At 43.4% G+C, this 12865-nt stretch overlaps 1 protein-coding gene across 1 annotated transcript in view; it reads left to right on the forward strand.

The window, feature by feature from the left end:
• Positions 1-10830, forward strand: part of CCDC169 (coiled-coil domain containing 169) — a 63241-nt gene extending 52411 nt beyond the window's left edge. Inside the window, exons 7-8 of the mRNA XM_040426112.1 lie at positions 3236-3312; positions 10385-10830. Of these exons, the coding sequence (XP_040282046.1) occupies positions 3236-3312; positions 10385-10472 (165 nt within the window). The 3' untranslated portion in view covers positions 10473-10830. The remainder of the gene's footprint in view (positions 1-3235; positions 3313-10384) is intronic.
• Positions 10831-12865: the final 2035 nt, after the last annotated feature.

The raw sequence follows: 12865 nt of genomic DNA on the forward strand, positions 1-12865 counted from the left end.
GCTAGCGGCCATCTAGCAACCCATGTCCTCAGCTCTATACCCAAAATCCAGGTGACAGGTTCCCTTTAAGGACCCTGGGATTTTCCATTTTTGCGTTTTAGTTTTTCACTCCCCGCCTTCCCATAGTCCTAACTTTTTTATTTTTCCTTTCACATAGCCTCATGAGGGCTTATTTTTTGTGGGACAAGTTGTACTTTCTAATGGCACCATGTACGGTTGCATAACATGTATTAGGAAGCGGGAAAAAAATTCCGAATGGGGTAGACTTGAGAAAAAACACAATTCTGCTAAAGTTTTTTTTATTTTTTTTACACTGTGCAGTAAAATTGACCTGTTTATCTTCATTCTCCAGGTCAGTACGATACCGCACTTGTATAATTTTTCTTGCGTTTTAATACAGATTTGTTTTTTTAAACCTTTGAGGAAAAAAAAAAATGTTTTATAACCATATTCTGACCCCTATAACTTTTTTGTAGTTACTGTATGTGTACAGGGCTGTGTGAGGGCTCATTTTTTTGCGGGACGATCTTTTCTTTTCAGTGATACCAATTTGAAGTGTGTGCGACTTTTGATCACTTAAAAAATATATATTATTGGGTAGTTGAAGTGAAAATGGCAAATTGGTTGTTTTTATTCTTTTTCCCCTTACGCCATTTTGCCGTATGCCATTAATATTGTTTTATATTTTAATAGTATGAGCATTTTCGCATGCGGCAATGCCCATGATGTTTATTTTTTTTATTGTTCAAGTATTTTTATTTTAAGGAAAGGGGGGTGATTTGAACTTTTAGTTTTAAAAAAAATATATATATATTTGCAAAAACTTTTTTTTTACTTTTTTTAAGTCACCTTGGGTGACAATAACTGGCAATCATTAGATTGACTATTGTGTTCATTGATGTCTATATAGACACCATTGAACACTTCATTTGTACTATACCAATACAATGCTGCCACCTAGTTGGCTGTATCGGTATAGTCATCTAATAAGCACCGAAGCCTGCTTGAGATCAATGTAACAGGTTGCCCGATCTCAGCCGGGGAACGCTGTTACCAGAGCGGAAGTGCACAACTTCCTCTTCCGAACTGCTTAGATGCCGTAGTCACATTTGACCATGGCATCTGAAAGGGAAAATATATGCGATCAGCCTTATGGCTGATCGCATACATGTGCCGCGGGTCTCTGCTATTTAAAAAAGCAGAAACCCGGCGGCTATGGCGCCCGCTGCATGTGTGAGCGGGCGCTATGTTTGGGGACCGGACTTCCGCCGTACACGGTTAAGGACAACCGCCATACATGTATAGCAGAAGTCAGGGGTTTAAACATGGCAAATGCTCAGAAGCTGAGTGGGCACCATAGAAACCTGGTTTGTGCTGGGTTAGATAGAGGGGTAAACCCCTTAATAAAATAGGTTAGTTACACATAGACAGGCAGTGGCTGGGGCAGAGAGAGAGCAGAGGCTCGCTGAGAAGCCTGCCTCTGTACTTTACAGTGTCATATTGGGTGTTCAGTAGGCGTATTCTCTTGAAGCTCAGTGAGTGTTGCTAAAGGGACAATTTAGGGGCAGGTAACAGCCTTAGTGGTTGTTTCCGAGTCTCTCAGTGGGGGCACAGTCTCAGCCAGTGGCAAGAGGCAATAATAACATAGTCTCTTTGAAAAGCCACAGTTCACCCTCCCTCTGGCTTGCGTTGCACCCAGCACCGTGATCAGCAGTGAAGATGGTTACATCTGCCGTTATCACCATGGCTGTCTCTCCACATAAGAGCAGTACCGCACAATCTCCCACAGGCCATGAGATTCCTCTTCCTTGTGACACACTCAATACGGCACACTGTATTCAACACAACTGAATTGCCATTTGCAAACATCACATTGGCTGCCTGGTCTTATTTTTGTAAAGACCAATTGAAAAAAAGATTTTTAGCTCAAAATGAGTACAATGCAATAATAAATATAAATTGCCCCAAACGTGTACATAAACTTTAAACCTATTTTATATCTGATAAAAAGCTTATTTCTAATATACTTTAAATTTTTATTAGTTTTCTTAGTGAAGTTCAGGTGCCTATCATGCTTTGGAATCCGTACACTCCGTACACATATCGGTGGTGTATGGATTCCACAGCGGTCGCTGTACAGGCCAGAGCACGCATCACTGCTCCTACCTGTACCAGCTCCGCTCTCTAAAAGCTCCAATCACCGATGTGGTTGCCAGATTTTAGTCCAGCGAGCGCAGGCAGGAGCAGAGATGTGCTTTGCAGAGGTCCTTCCTGCCTCCGCTCTGCTAAAAGCCTGTAACGACGTGGTAGGCTTTTAGCAGAGTGGAGGCAAAAGCTCACATAGCAGATGGCTGTTCCTCGCTGCGCTCGCTGCACTAAAGGCTGGCATAGCACATCGGTGATGTGCTTTGCAGAGCTTTTAGAGAGCGGAGCTGGTACAGACAGGAGCATTGATGTGTGGCCTGTGCATCGCTTACCAAGCCCCATAGAGGAATCCATAGACCACTTACCGCTGAGGTGTACAAGCTCAGATTCCTGCTCCTAATTTTAGCCTGTGGGGCAGTTAAAGGAAATCCGTCAACAGTGACCTACCTGTCCAGCATAGACACATGATTAAAATGCAGTTTTTCTTTTGTTAATCTGATGTAACACTCCCGAGTTATGATAATTTTTATTAGAATATGCAAATTAGGCCTTTGGTGCAATGGGGCGTCACCATTGCTCTTGTTGCACCCAGGCTCTAATCCTTTCTGTGGCCAGCCCCTTTCTTACTGCTTTACCACTGCCTGGCCCCAACAATCAATGCAGCTAGGAAGGGGGTGACCACAGAAAGAAGCAGAGCTTGGGTGCAACAAGAGCAATGGTGACGCCCTCATTGCGCCTAAGGCCTAATTTGCATATGGAGAAAAAGTATCATAATTTGGGACCAGAGCGTTCCATCAACAAAAGAAAAACTGTGTTTTAATCAGCTGAACCACATCTATGTGTCTATACAAATAGTTTAATAGGGAGGTCACTGGTGACAGATTCCCTTTAACTGCCCCAGTTAGAGCAGGAATCGGAGCTTGTCATTTTTTTTTATTCAAATCTTTGCAGAAAGTTGGCCATGAATTAGTGCTCTTGGATAAAGCATTGCTTCTGGAAATGTACTGCCGCTGAAGGATCCGTGTTGAGCTTTGCGAGTCAGGCCTCAGTGGAGCTCCCAGTAATCGTGTCTCTTCAATCTTAATTGCAGACCTCTGCCGCACAAGAAGCCGTCAAGAAACCGACAACCGATCCAGCACGTGTCACGAGGGAAAAGCAAGCACATAAGTAAGGATAGTTCTAACATCTGGAGGCCGGATGTCAGGTCCTGTGACAATATTTTGTAAAAAATAGCAACATCTTATTAGGCAGGTATATTTTATTAAGCGAGATACCTTTTGCCCCCGGACATACTATGCTATACATCACAGCTCTCTTAGCGCAGCTGCATTCTTCATAAATAAAAAGAAGACGCATACTAAGAGTAACATAGGAGGCGGCAAAGCAAATCTTCCATTGTTAATAGTATTCATTTTTCCACCTCACTGTCCCCACACTGTTTGGCATAGAAAAAAGAAATATCAACTTCAGTCTCCCTGTATTTTTAGGCTTGAATAAGCAGATTTATCTCTGACTCTTAGGCCTCGATTACATTTCCATTTTTCACTGTCCTGCGCTGTCCACGTTTTCTGCTGACAGCACACGTACCCATTGATTTAAATGTGTCTGTTCACATTTCAGTATTTTTTTACTGACCGTGGGTCAGTAAAAAAATCACGGGGACATACACTACTTTGATCCGTGATGCAGACCAAACACGCCCATTGAAGTCCATGCGTCCGTGAAAATCACTGACACACATCCATGTTGTGTCCGTGTTGCGTCCGTTTTTGACTGAAGACTAAGGCCTAGTTCACACGAACGTATGGCTTTTATAGTTTTTTGCGGTCCGTTTTTCACGGATCCGTTGTTCCGTTTTTGAGTTCCGTTGTGTTTCCGTTTCTATTCCGTTTTTTCGTTCCGTTTTTCCGTATGGCATATACAATATACAGTAATTACATAGAAAAAATTGGGCTGGGCATAACATTTTCAATAGATGGTTCAGCAAAAACGGAACAGATACGGATGCATTTCCGTATGTGTTCCGTTTTTTTTGCAGACCCATTGACTTTAATGGAGCCACGGAACGTGATTTGCGGCCAAATATAGGACATGTTCTATCTTTCAACGGAACGGAAAAACGGAAATACAGAATGCATACGGAACACATTCAGTTTTTTTTGCGGAACCATTGAAATGAATGGTTCTGTATACGGAACACAAAAAAACGGCCCGTACACCCGCAGAAAAAAACGTTTGTGTGAACTAGGCCTAATAAGAGATTCTTTGGAAATTCATTTTCAGCTGAGCAACGTCAGTGAATTACAGATGACACACGGATGGTAAAAACAGATACACGGATCCTTCACAGATGAAACACCTGTGCTTTTTTTCAGACATGACACTGACACGGAAATGTGAACAAGGCCTTAGGGTGCATTCACGCATCCGTAAGTGTTTTGCGCTCCACAAAAAAAGGATGTGACATGTTCTTCAGTTCGCTGCAACATACGTACCACGTACCCATGGAAGTCAGTGGGTCTGCACCATGATGCGTCTTGCACATGGCCAGTATCAATGGGTTGCAGACAGCAAAACACTTATGGTCATGTGAATGCCCCCTTAATCTGGCCATACACATTAGACAAATGTTGGCCAAGCCCAGTGTTTTCAGCAGGACTGGCCAGTCATCAAATATGTACGGGGCCCTCCTGACTCTCCCCGGAAGATACATGCAGGGTGGGGAAATAATGATTGGAACGTTAGATTTTACTTGCCTGATCCTTTCGTTCTCAGGAGGCCAGGGGCGTTGCTTGGGTCTGAAAACATCCGGGGCACAAGCTCACTGTATCACGCCCCTGTGAAGCCACGCCTCCATCGCCTGGGTGGGGGGGCCTTCACAGTAGTTATTAACCCCTTTCAGCAGTCCTCCCTTCACAGTAGTTATTAACCCCTTTCAGCAGTCCCCCCTTCAGTGAATGGAGGACTGCTGAAGGGGGTTAATAACTACTGTGAAGGGCCTAGCCGTCTGGGCAACCCCACAGATCATCCCCTCAGTAATCCGTATCCTGCAGTAACTGAACTTTAAATCGGCATTCATCTCATTACTATCTTACTCACTCAGCTCCAGAAACATGCAGTGCGGACGGCGCTTGCTCACTGACATCACGCGCCTGCGCCGCCTAGTGGGAGGAGCAGGCGCGTGATGTCAGTGAGCGAGCGCTGCCCGCACTGCATGTTTCCGGAGCTGAGTGTGTAAGATAGTAATGAGATCATGAGCGCTGATTTAAAGTTCAGTAACTGACTGCAGGATACCGATTAGGATGGCGGGGTTGGTGTAGAGTAGCGCTGCGCTGCGCAGTAGAGTCAGAGTGGCCGGCCCTGCCAGCATAACATTCGGGGCACTGGTCAAAACATCCGGGGCTCAAGCCCCAAATGTTTTGACCTAACGACGCCCCTGCAGGAGGCACCTCTGGTAGCAGCTTTCTCCAAGTGTGCATTTGTATGAGGAGGTTGGGATAAATGCCTGTCAACTGAGCGAGTGCTTGCCGGACAGCTATTTGGTGTGTGCTGTATAGCCGGCCTTACACAGCAGCTATCACAGACTAGTTATTTTCAATATAGAAATAAACATTTTTGAAGACCTATCCTCAGGGCACAGCCATGTAAAGGGCCCACTGTGCCGCCCATCATTCACCATGATTGAAAGTGGTTTTCCATGACTTAACGGAAAATTATCGGAAAGTAAATGTTCCTTCCCGACAGTCGGCTGCTCGTTCAGTGAAGGAGACCGCTGTATTTACATGCAGCAATCTCCTTCACAGTATGAGTACAAGGGATCGCTATTGGCATCCCTTCTCCTCATACAGAATTATGGCTTCTGAGCAGCTGTTTAGACCATGATCGGTGGTGTCTGCATGAACAATAGGAACACCCTATGAACAAGCGTTTCGCTCGTTCATCGCCTGATCGGCGGCACATTTACACGGCCAGATGATCAGGAATGACCATTCACAGGAAATGTTGCTCCCGATAATCTGGGCGATTTATTGGTGCATCTAAATGCACCTTATTACAGAAGATAGATCCTTAAAGGTGTTGTCCGGGCTTTTACTATTCATGACCTATCCTCAGCATAGGTCATCAGTATCAGATCTGCGGGGGTCCGACACCCAGCACCCCAAGCCGATCAGCTGTATAAGAAGACGGGGTGCGCAGTGTCCACGTGCCGTCACCCGTCTCTCTTCCTGTTCACCGCTGCTGTCTATGGCAAAGACCATAGACCGCAGCAGCAGACAGGAAGAGAGAAGGGAGACGGCGCCCCGTCTCTTTATACAGCTAATCAGCAGGGGTGCTGATAGGTCATCAATAGTAAAAGCCCGGACAACCTCTTTAAAGGTTATGGACAACTTTGGGGGCAATTTTTTTCAGTTATTGCATTGTACTCATTTTGAGCAAAAATCTTTTTTTCAATTGGTCTTTATTAAAAATGTAGATCCCCTTGATATTCTCTAGTAGCAGTCTCTGTATTTTTACTGTTTCCCGTCAGGCAACTCAGCTGACGGCTCCTTATCTCTGATCTCTGACCTTATAAACGCCCATTAAAGCTCAATCCTTATCTTATTGATAAGAATGGGACTTAAATGTTTGACCTTTTTAGTCATTTAGAGAACAGGTTTATTAGATGACTGACACAAAATGAAAGTCAGATTCACACAGAAAGACAGTCTGCCCTTGGTGAATGTTTTTAATAAAGGCCAATTGAATAACTGATTTTTAGCCCAAAATGACTAAAATGCAATCATAAAAAAAACTTGTGTACATAGCCTTTAAGTTAGGTCATTGATATTAGATCAGTGGGGGCCACACTCAGATGACTGCAGAGCAGGCTGCGCATCGGCACCAGGAACAGCTCCATACACTGTGTAGTGGCCATGCCTGGTAACTGCAGCTCTCACCCTGTTCACTTGTATGGGACTGAGCTACTACTCTAGATGAAAATACACTAAGGTACACTAACCGCAGCAAATATAGCAATACCATTTTATATTTTTTCGCCATTCTAGGAAGTCTCTACATTGAAGGCCATGTCCTAGTACACTACCTACTGTATTTTCACAAATATCTCATATGCAATAGCCTTTGTGAGTTGAATCGGTATATTATAAAATAATCCACCTTTCATACGTGGCCAGAGATTGACTTTAGATAAAGGAGAACAAGCAGCAGAGAATTGCATGAGAGGTTGTCGGGGCTCAGCGGCCATATTGCCATAATTCCTATGAACTGAACATTTTTGGACCACATTATTATCAGCAGGACGAGCGTTCAAATAAGAGCCGCAAATCGCTTATAAGAAGCTAAATTTCTTAGACGTCTTTTGTCGTTTAATCTCGCATTTAAAAGTAAAGCCTCTGTGCAGATCTCAGCTCAGAAATGATTGAGCGGATTAGAGGAACAGGGGGCCATAGAAGTGAGCAGCACAGGGAGGAAGCAGAAGAGGATGGAATGGTATAACAGGACATACATAGTGACCGGTGAGCATTGTGTGACAAAACGCCGACATTGTTGAGCACTTTTGAATGGGAAAATATGTCCTGATCTGGGCACCCATGGAAGTGTATGGGGTTAAAACTGTACCTCTGTACGCCTCCCATTTCTGATGCAGTCCAAAACCTAAAAATGTGCCATATTCCATCAATTACCTTATTGCAGCTAGGTTGGCTAACTGCTGGTCACGAGGGTAAAATCCCCATATATTAGCATAGAAACAAAGTAGTATTGCTCACCTGAGCTAACAGGGACTGCAGGGTAAGCTCTGCGCAGTAGTGGGGGTGCATGCATGCCCCTGGATCATGAAATGCCGTGTCCACAAGGTAAGTATGGAAAAGGTCCAGCACATTGGTATTAACAGCGCTTACTCAGCGGAATGTGTGCAGCTCAGCACGAAACATGTAAGCGTACTTTTACTTAACAGTGAAAAGAAAAAAACGGATACACGGTCAGTTTTTCATGGCCATTTTGCATCCATGTGTGCATCTATTTTTTGACAGTCTATCCATTTTTAATGAATATTTTGCTTCCGTTTTTGACGACCATTAGAAACAAGTGAATTTCTTTCTTTTTTTAACATCCCGACACCTGCAGAGCCCTCACAGTATACATAATGCCCCCCAGTGTGATTATTGTCCGCCGCTGTGCTCCCCTGTAGTATTAATGTCCTTCCTAACGGCCCCCATTCTGCTTGTGCTGAAAAAAAATAATACCTCATCGACACGTGGGGACACTCGCTCCTCTCTGCAGGCAGCAGGACCCGACGCTTCCAGCGTGATCATGTGATGTCACCACTCAGGTCCTGCTGCCAGTGAGGAGAGAATATCCCCACTCCTGCAAGTGAATGATGTTTTTTGTTTTGTTTTTAACCCCCTGAAAGGCCCTTTTTCACAGTGTACACGTTTTTAACGGGCGTTGGTCGGGTACACTGCTTTCTAAACAACCATTAAGAACAGACCCATTGATTTTGGTGGGGCCCTATTTTTTGACGGCCACTATTCAGTGGCCATTAAAAAAAACAGCCATGTGAATATCCCCGTAGACTTTGGTTGTAAACAAAATGGCGGCGTGACAGTTGTGTTTCATGTTCGTGTGAATGTTTGTTTTTTCTTTTGTTGATCCGAGGCTTCTTTCCCAAATTATGATACTTTTGCTTAATATTCAAATTATTTAGTGCAAGGAGGGCGCCACCATTGCTCTTGTTGCAACCAATCTCCACTTCTTTCTGTGCCCAGCCCCTCCCTCGCTGCTTTGATTGACAGAGTCAGGCAGTGGCAAAGCAGTGAGGGAGGAGCTGGCCACAGAAAGGAGTGAAGCTTGGGTACAACAAGAGCAATGGTGACGCCCTCCTTGCCCTGAAGGTCTAGTTTGCAAACTCTGGAACGGAGACTTAGATGGACAAAAGAAATCAGGTGAACCACCGCTATGAGTCTATGAAAACCGTTAGGGAGATCGCTGGTGACGGACTCCCTTTAATACCAGAGTGCTGGGCTTTTTACATATTTTCCTTGTATATATTAACACAGCAGGTGCCAATAGCCGGCTCTCATCAGCATGGACAACATGTCACCATTCAGCTATGGAACACTGCATATGGGATTCCACTTTTATTTCTCTGATATTTTACAGAGTATGTTAGAATTCTTTGTTGGGCAGTGTCAGGAGTTCAGAGATAAGACAGAGCAGCTCCCCGATGGATTCAGTGTGAAGCGGAGAGTCTGCAAATGTGCTGAAACTGAAAGCTGTAGAAGAAAAACTGCTGAAATAAAGCCCAAGTGAAAAAAATCTTTTATTTTATTTATTTTTTAGCCCAAAATGAGTAGACTGCAAAAATAAAAAAATTAATTGGCTCCAAAGATGTCCATAGTCTTTAAAGGGGTTGTCCAGAACATTTAAAAATAGCAAATCACGCCAAATGTAGAGAATATGCTCAAATAACAAAATACACTCAGAAATACTCACCCAGAAATACTGCTGCTGTTTTGGGGGTCCCAGCAGTCTCTTACAGTGATGACCAGCATGACCACTAGAGCGGCGACACTGGAGCAACACCAAATTTTCCACAGCAATATTTATCTTGTTATTTTAGCATATCCTCTGCATTCAGTGCGATTTTTCAATGTCTGAGGCTCCGCCGCTAAGTATACTTTGGATGATTTACAAGTTTCTTAGTGTTGAGCGAATATTTTTTTTCGGCGTACAAGATTACAAGGTTCAGGTTATCTAAGAATCCCATTCCAGCATAGACTTTTATTATGACGGAATGCCTTTTATAGGCTTCCGGGGTGCATGGCGTCATAGAATTCCGTTATGGTCCGTGGTAGTGGAATCCATAACGGGATTCTTAGATAACCCGAACCCGAAACTTGTATGCCAAACTTGAAAACACAAGTTCGCTCAACACTATTCAGCACATTACAACTTTTTGCAATACACTGTTAGGGATCATGCACATGGCCGTGCCCTTTTTTGCGGTCCGCAAATTGCGGATCCGCAAAAAACGGATGCCGCCCGTGTGCCTACCGCAATTTGCCGGAACAGGAGGCCCATTATAGAAATGCCTATTCTTGTCCGCAAAACGGACAAGAATAGGACATGTCTCATAATTTTTGCGGACCCGTTGAAATGAATGGTTCCGTATATGGACCGTATACGGAATCAAAATACTCTCGTATGCATGAGCCCTAATACTTTTTATTTTCTGCAGAGGTGTGCATAATGCTTCCACCAAGAAACAGACAACAAGTAAAAGGAAAGATGCTACACGGAAGACTACAAAGCAGTCAATCTCCTAAAATGAGACATTAGGCTGTCGACAATCATCTGCTAAAAATGTACTTTGCGTGGGATTTAAACCCATGCCATTGAAAATACACAGAAGACAGCCAGAAGATAGGACAGAAATGTACTGAAGATCTCGTAGCCGGTCCACAAAAATCTGACAAACACATGAAAGATTTACTTCTTGTAGGCTGGAAGTGCAGCGTCCGCTTTCCCTGGCATTTCCATGTGATCGGTTTTGCTTCTCGGCTATTCTGGGTCTCATTCTGGGGGCTGGTACGTATGTATGTTCAGTTGCCAAGGCAATGTAAGGGGTTCATCGGGCTGCATCCATGACACCGTAATAAACCGCTACGCCCTTATGAGTCATGCTTTCAGCTCTAGTCAATTTTGTATAAATTGTCATTTTAATAATATTGTTACGTTTGTTAATATTCTAATAAAACATTTTGCTAGTCTTTGTCTTTTATGATCATTGTGACGTGTAATTAATGGACTATCATTTAGTTTATAATTGACTTTCATTAGACTCTGGGTTTCTCTTTTTCTTTAGAAATAAAGTTTAATACATTTGCCCAAACAAAATGACTACTGCACTTCCCATGGGAGTTGAAGGTGTTATCCCATGATTAATGTAAAAAAATCACAATCAGACATCATACAGCACATGACAACCTCTTTCTAACAAAGCTAGAACCAGCCCTGTACCTGACATGGATCCAGAGATCTCCCCATTCATTGTTCTGCTAGATTTATATCAAGCTGACAGCTCAAGGGGAGGGTCTTTTCTGCAGCAGCTCCGGGGGCGTGTCTCGGCTCTCCCTATCACAGCTCAGGAGGCGTGTCTCAGCTCTCCCTATCACAGCTCAGGAGGCAGTTGAAGGATGAAATTGAGCATGTGCGGCCTTCTCAGTGAGCCAGACAAGAAATAAGAAACAGAACAAACAACAGGTGGCGCTATACAGATACATTTTACTGAATAACTCAGTGGCTATGCAAAATTTTTAATTACATGCAATTACAAAAGTATTCAGATCTAGGTGCTGGTTTGAAAACTGTATAGTGTTTTTCGTGGGACAACCCCTTTGCTAATGTTTTCTAGGAGAATTCTCTGTTCATTCATTTTAAAAGGTGAACTCCAAATAAAAAGTTGAAACCTGAGGGTATTTCTGATGAATAATGTAATAAATTAAAATCAGCTTTCATATAGTTGAAGAGATTCATTGCACTGATCGATGGTAGTCTCCTGGCATGTACTCAATTTTATTTATGTATACTCTATATATATTTTATTGCAGAGATCTGGATTTAAAAGGCTTACACCATGAATAATGTAAAAATGAAAACCAGATCCCATACAAATGCATGACAATCACTTTCTAACACAATTAGAACCAGCCCTGTACCTCACATAAATCCAGAGATTTCCCCATTCATTGCTCTACTAGATTTATATCAAGCTGGCAGCTCAGGCAGTGTGTTCTTTCTCAGGGGTGTGTCCTTTCTGCTGCAGCTGGTATCAGTTGAAGAATGGAACTGAGCATGTGCTTCCATCTCAATGAGCTGGACAAAGAATTGAAAAAGAGCAAACAGCAGGTGACCATGCAGATACATTATATTGAATAACTCAGTGGCTATAAATTTTAATTACATGCAATTACAAAAGTATTCAGATGCAGGGGCTAGTTTGAAAAATTTAGAATATTTTTCGTGGGATGACCCTTCTAATGCAGTTTCCATACAAATTCTAACATACACATTTACTGCTGGGGTTTTTCTGCCCTTCTCTCTCTAACTCTTCATTGATGGTACATAGAATGTATTTTCCAGGATATACACCGTATTTTTCACCTTATAAGATGCATCTGCCTATAAGACGCACCTAGGTTTTACAGGAGGAAAATAAGGAAAAAATATCTTTTCATCAGACATCAGCTCATAGCCCCAATCAGATCCCCAATGTTAATCAGACCTCAGCACAAACCGCCAATGTTTATAAGACCCCCAATCAGACCTCAGATCACAACTCCAATGTGAATAAGACCCTCCCATTCAGACCCCCAATGTGAATGACCCTAAGCAGCCGTCAGATCAGACCTCCAATGTGAATGATCCTAAGCAGCCCTCAGATCAGACCCCCCAATGTGAATATGACCCCCCCAGAAAACCTCAGATTAGAGCCCCATTGTGAATGACTACCCCCCCCCCCCCCTTCCCAAGCAGACCTCAGATCAGAGCCTGATGTAAATGACCCCCAACCAGAACTAAGATCAGCCCCTGGGCTCAGAGGAGACATTTAAAAACAATTAATTTTCCTGCTCCTGAAGCCGCTGCTACTACTGACATCCATGCTCTTTTCGTTCTTCTTGCCTTACGCTTTGCTGTGACCCGAAGCGCCACAGTACAC

Source organism: Bufo bufo, chromosome 3, assembly GCF_905171765.1.
Source record: "Bufo bufo chromosome 3, aBufBuf1.1, whole genome shotgun sequence".
NCBI classification, from domain to species: domain Eukaryota; kingdom Metazoa; phylum Chordata; class Amphibia; order Anura; family Bufonidae; genus Bufo; species Bufo bufo.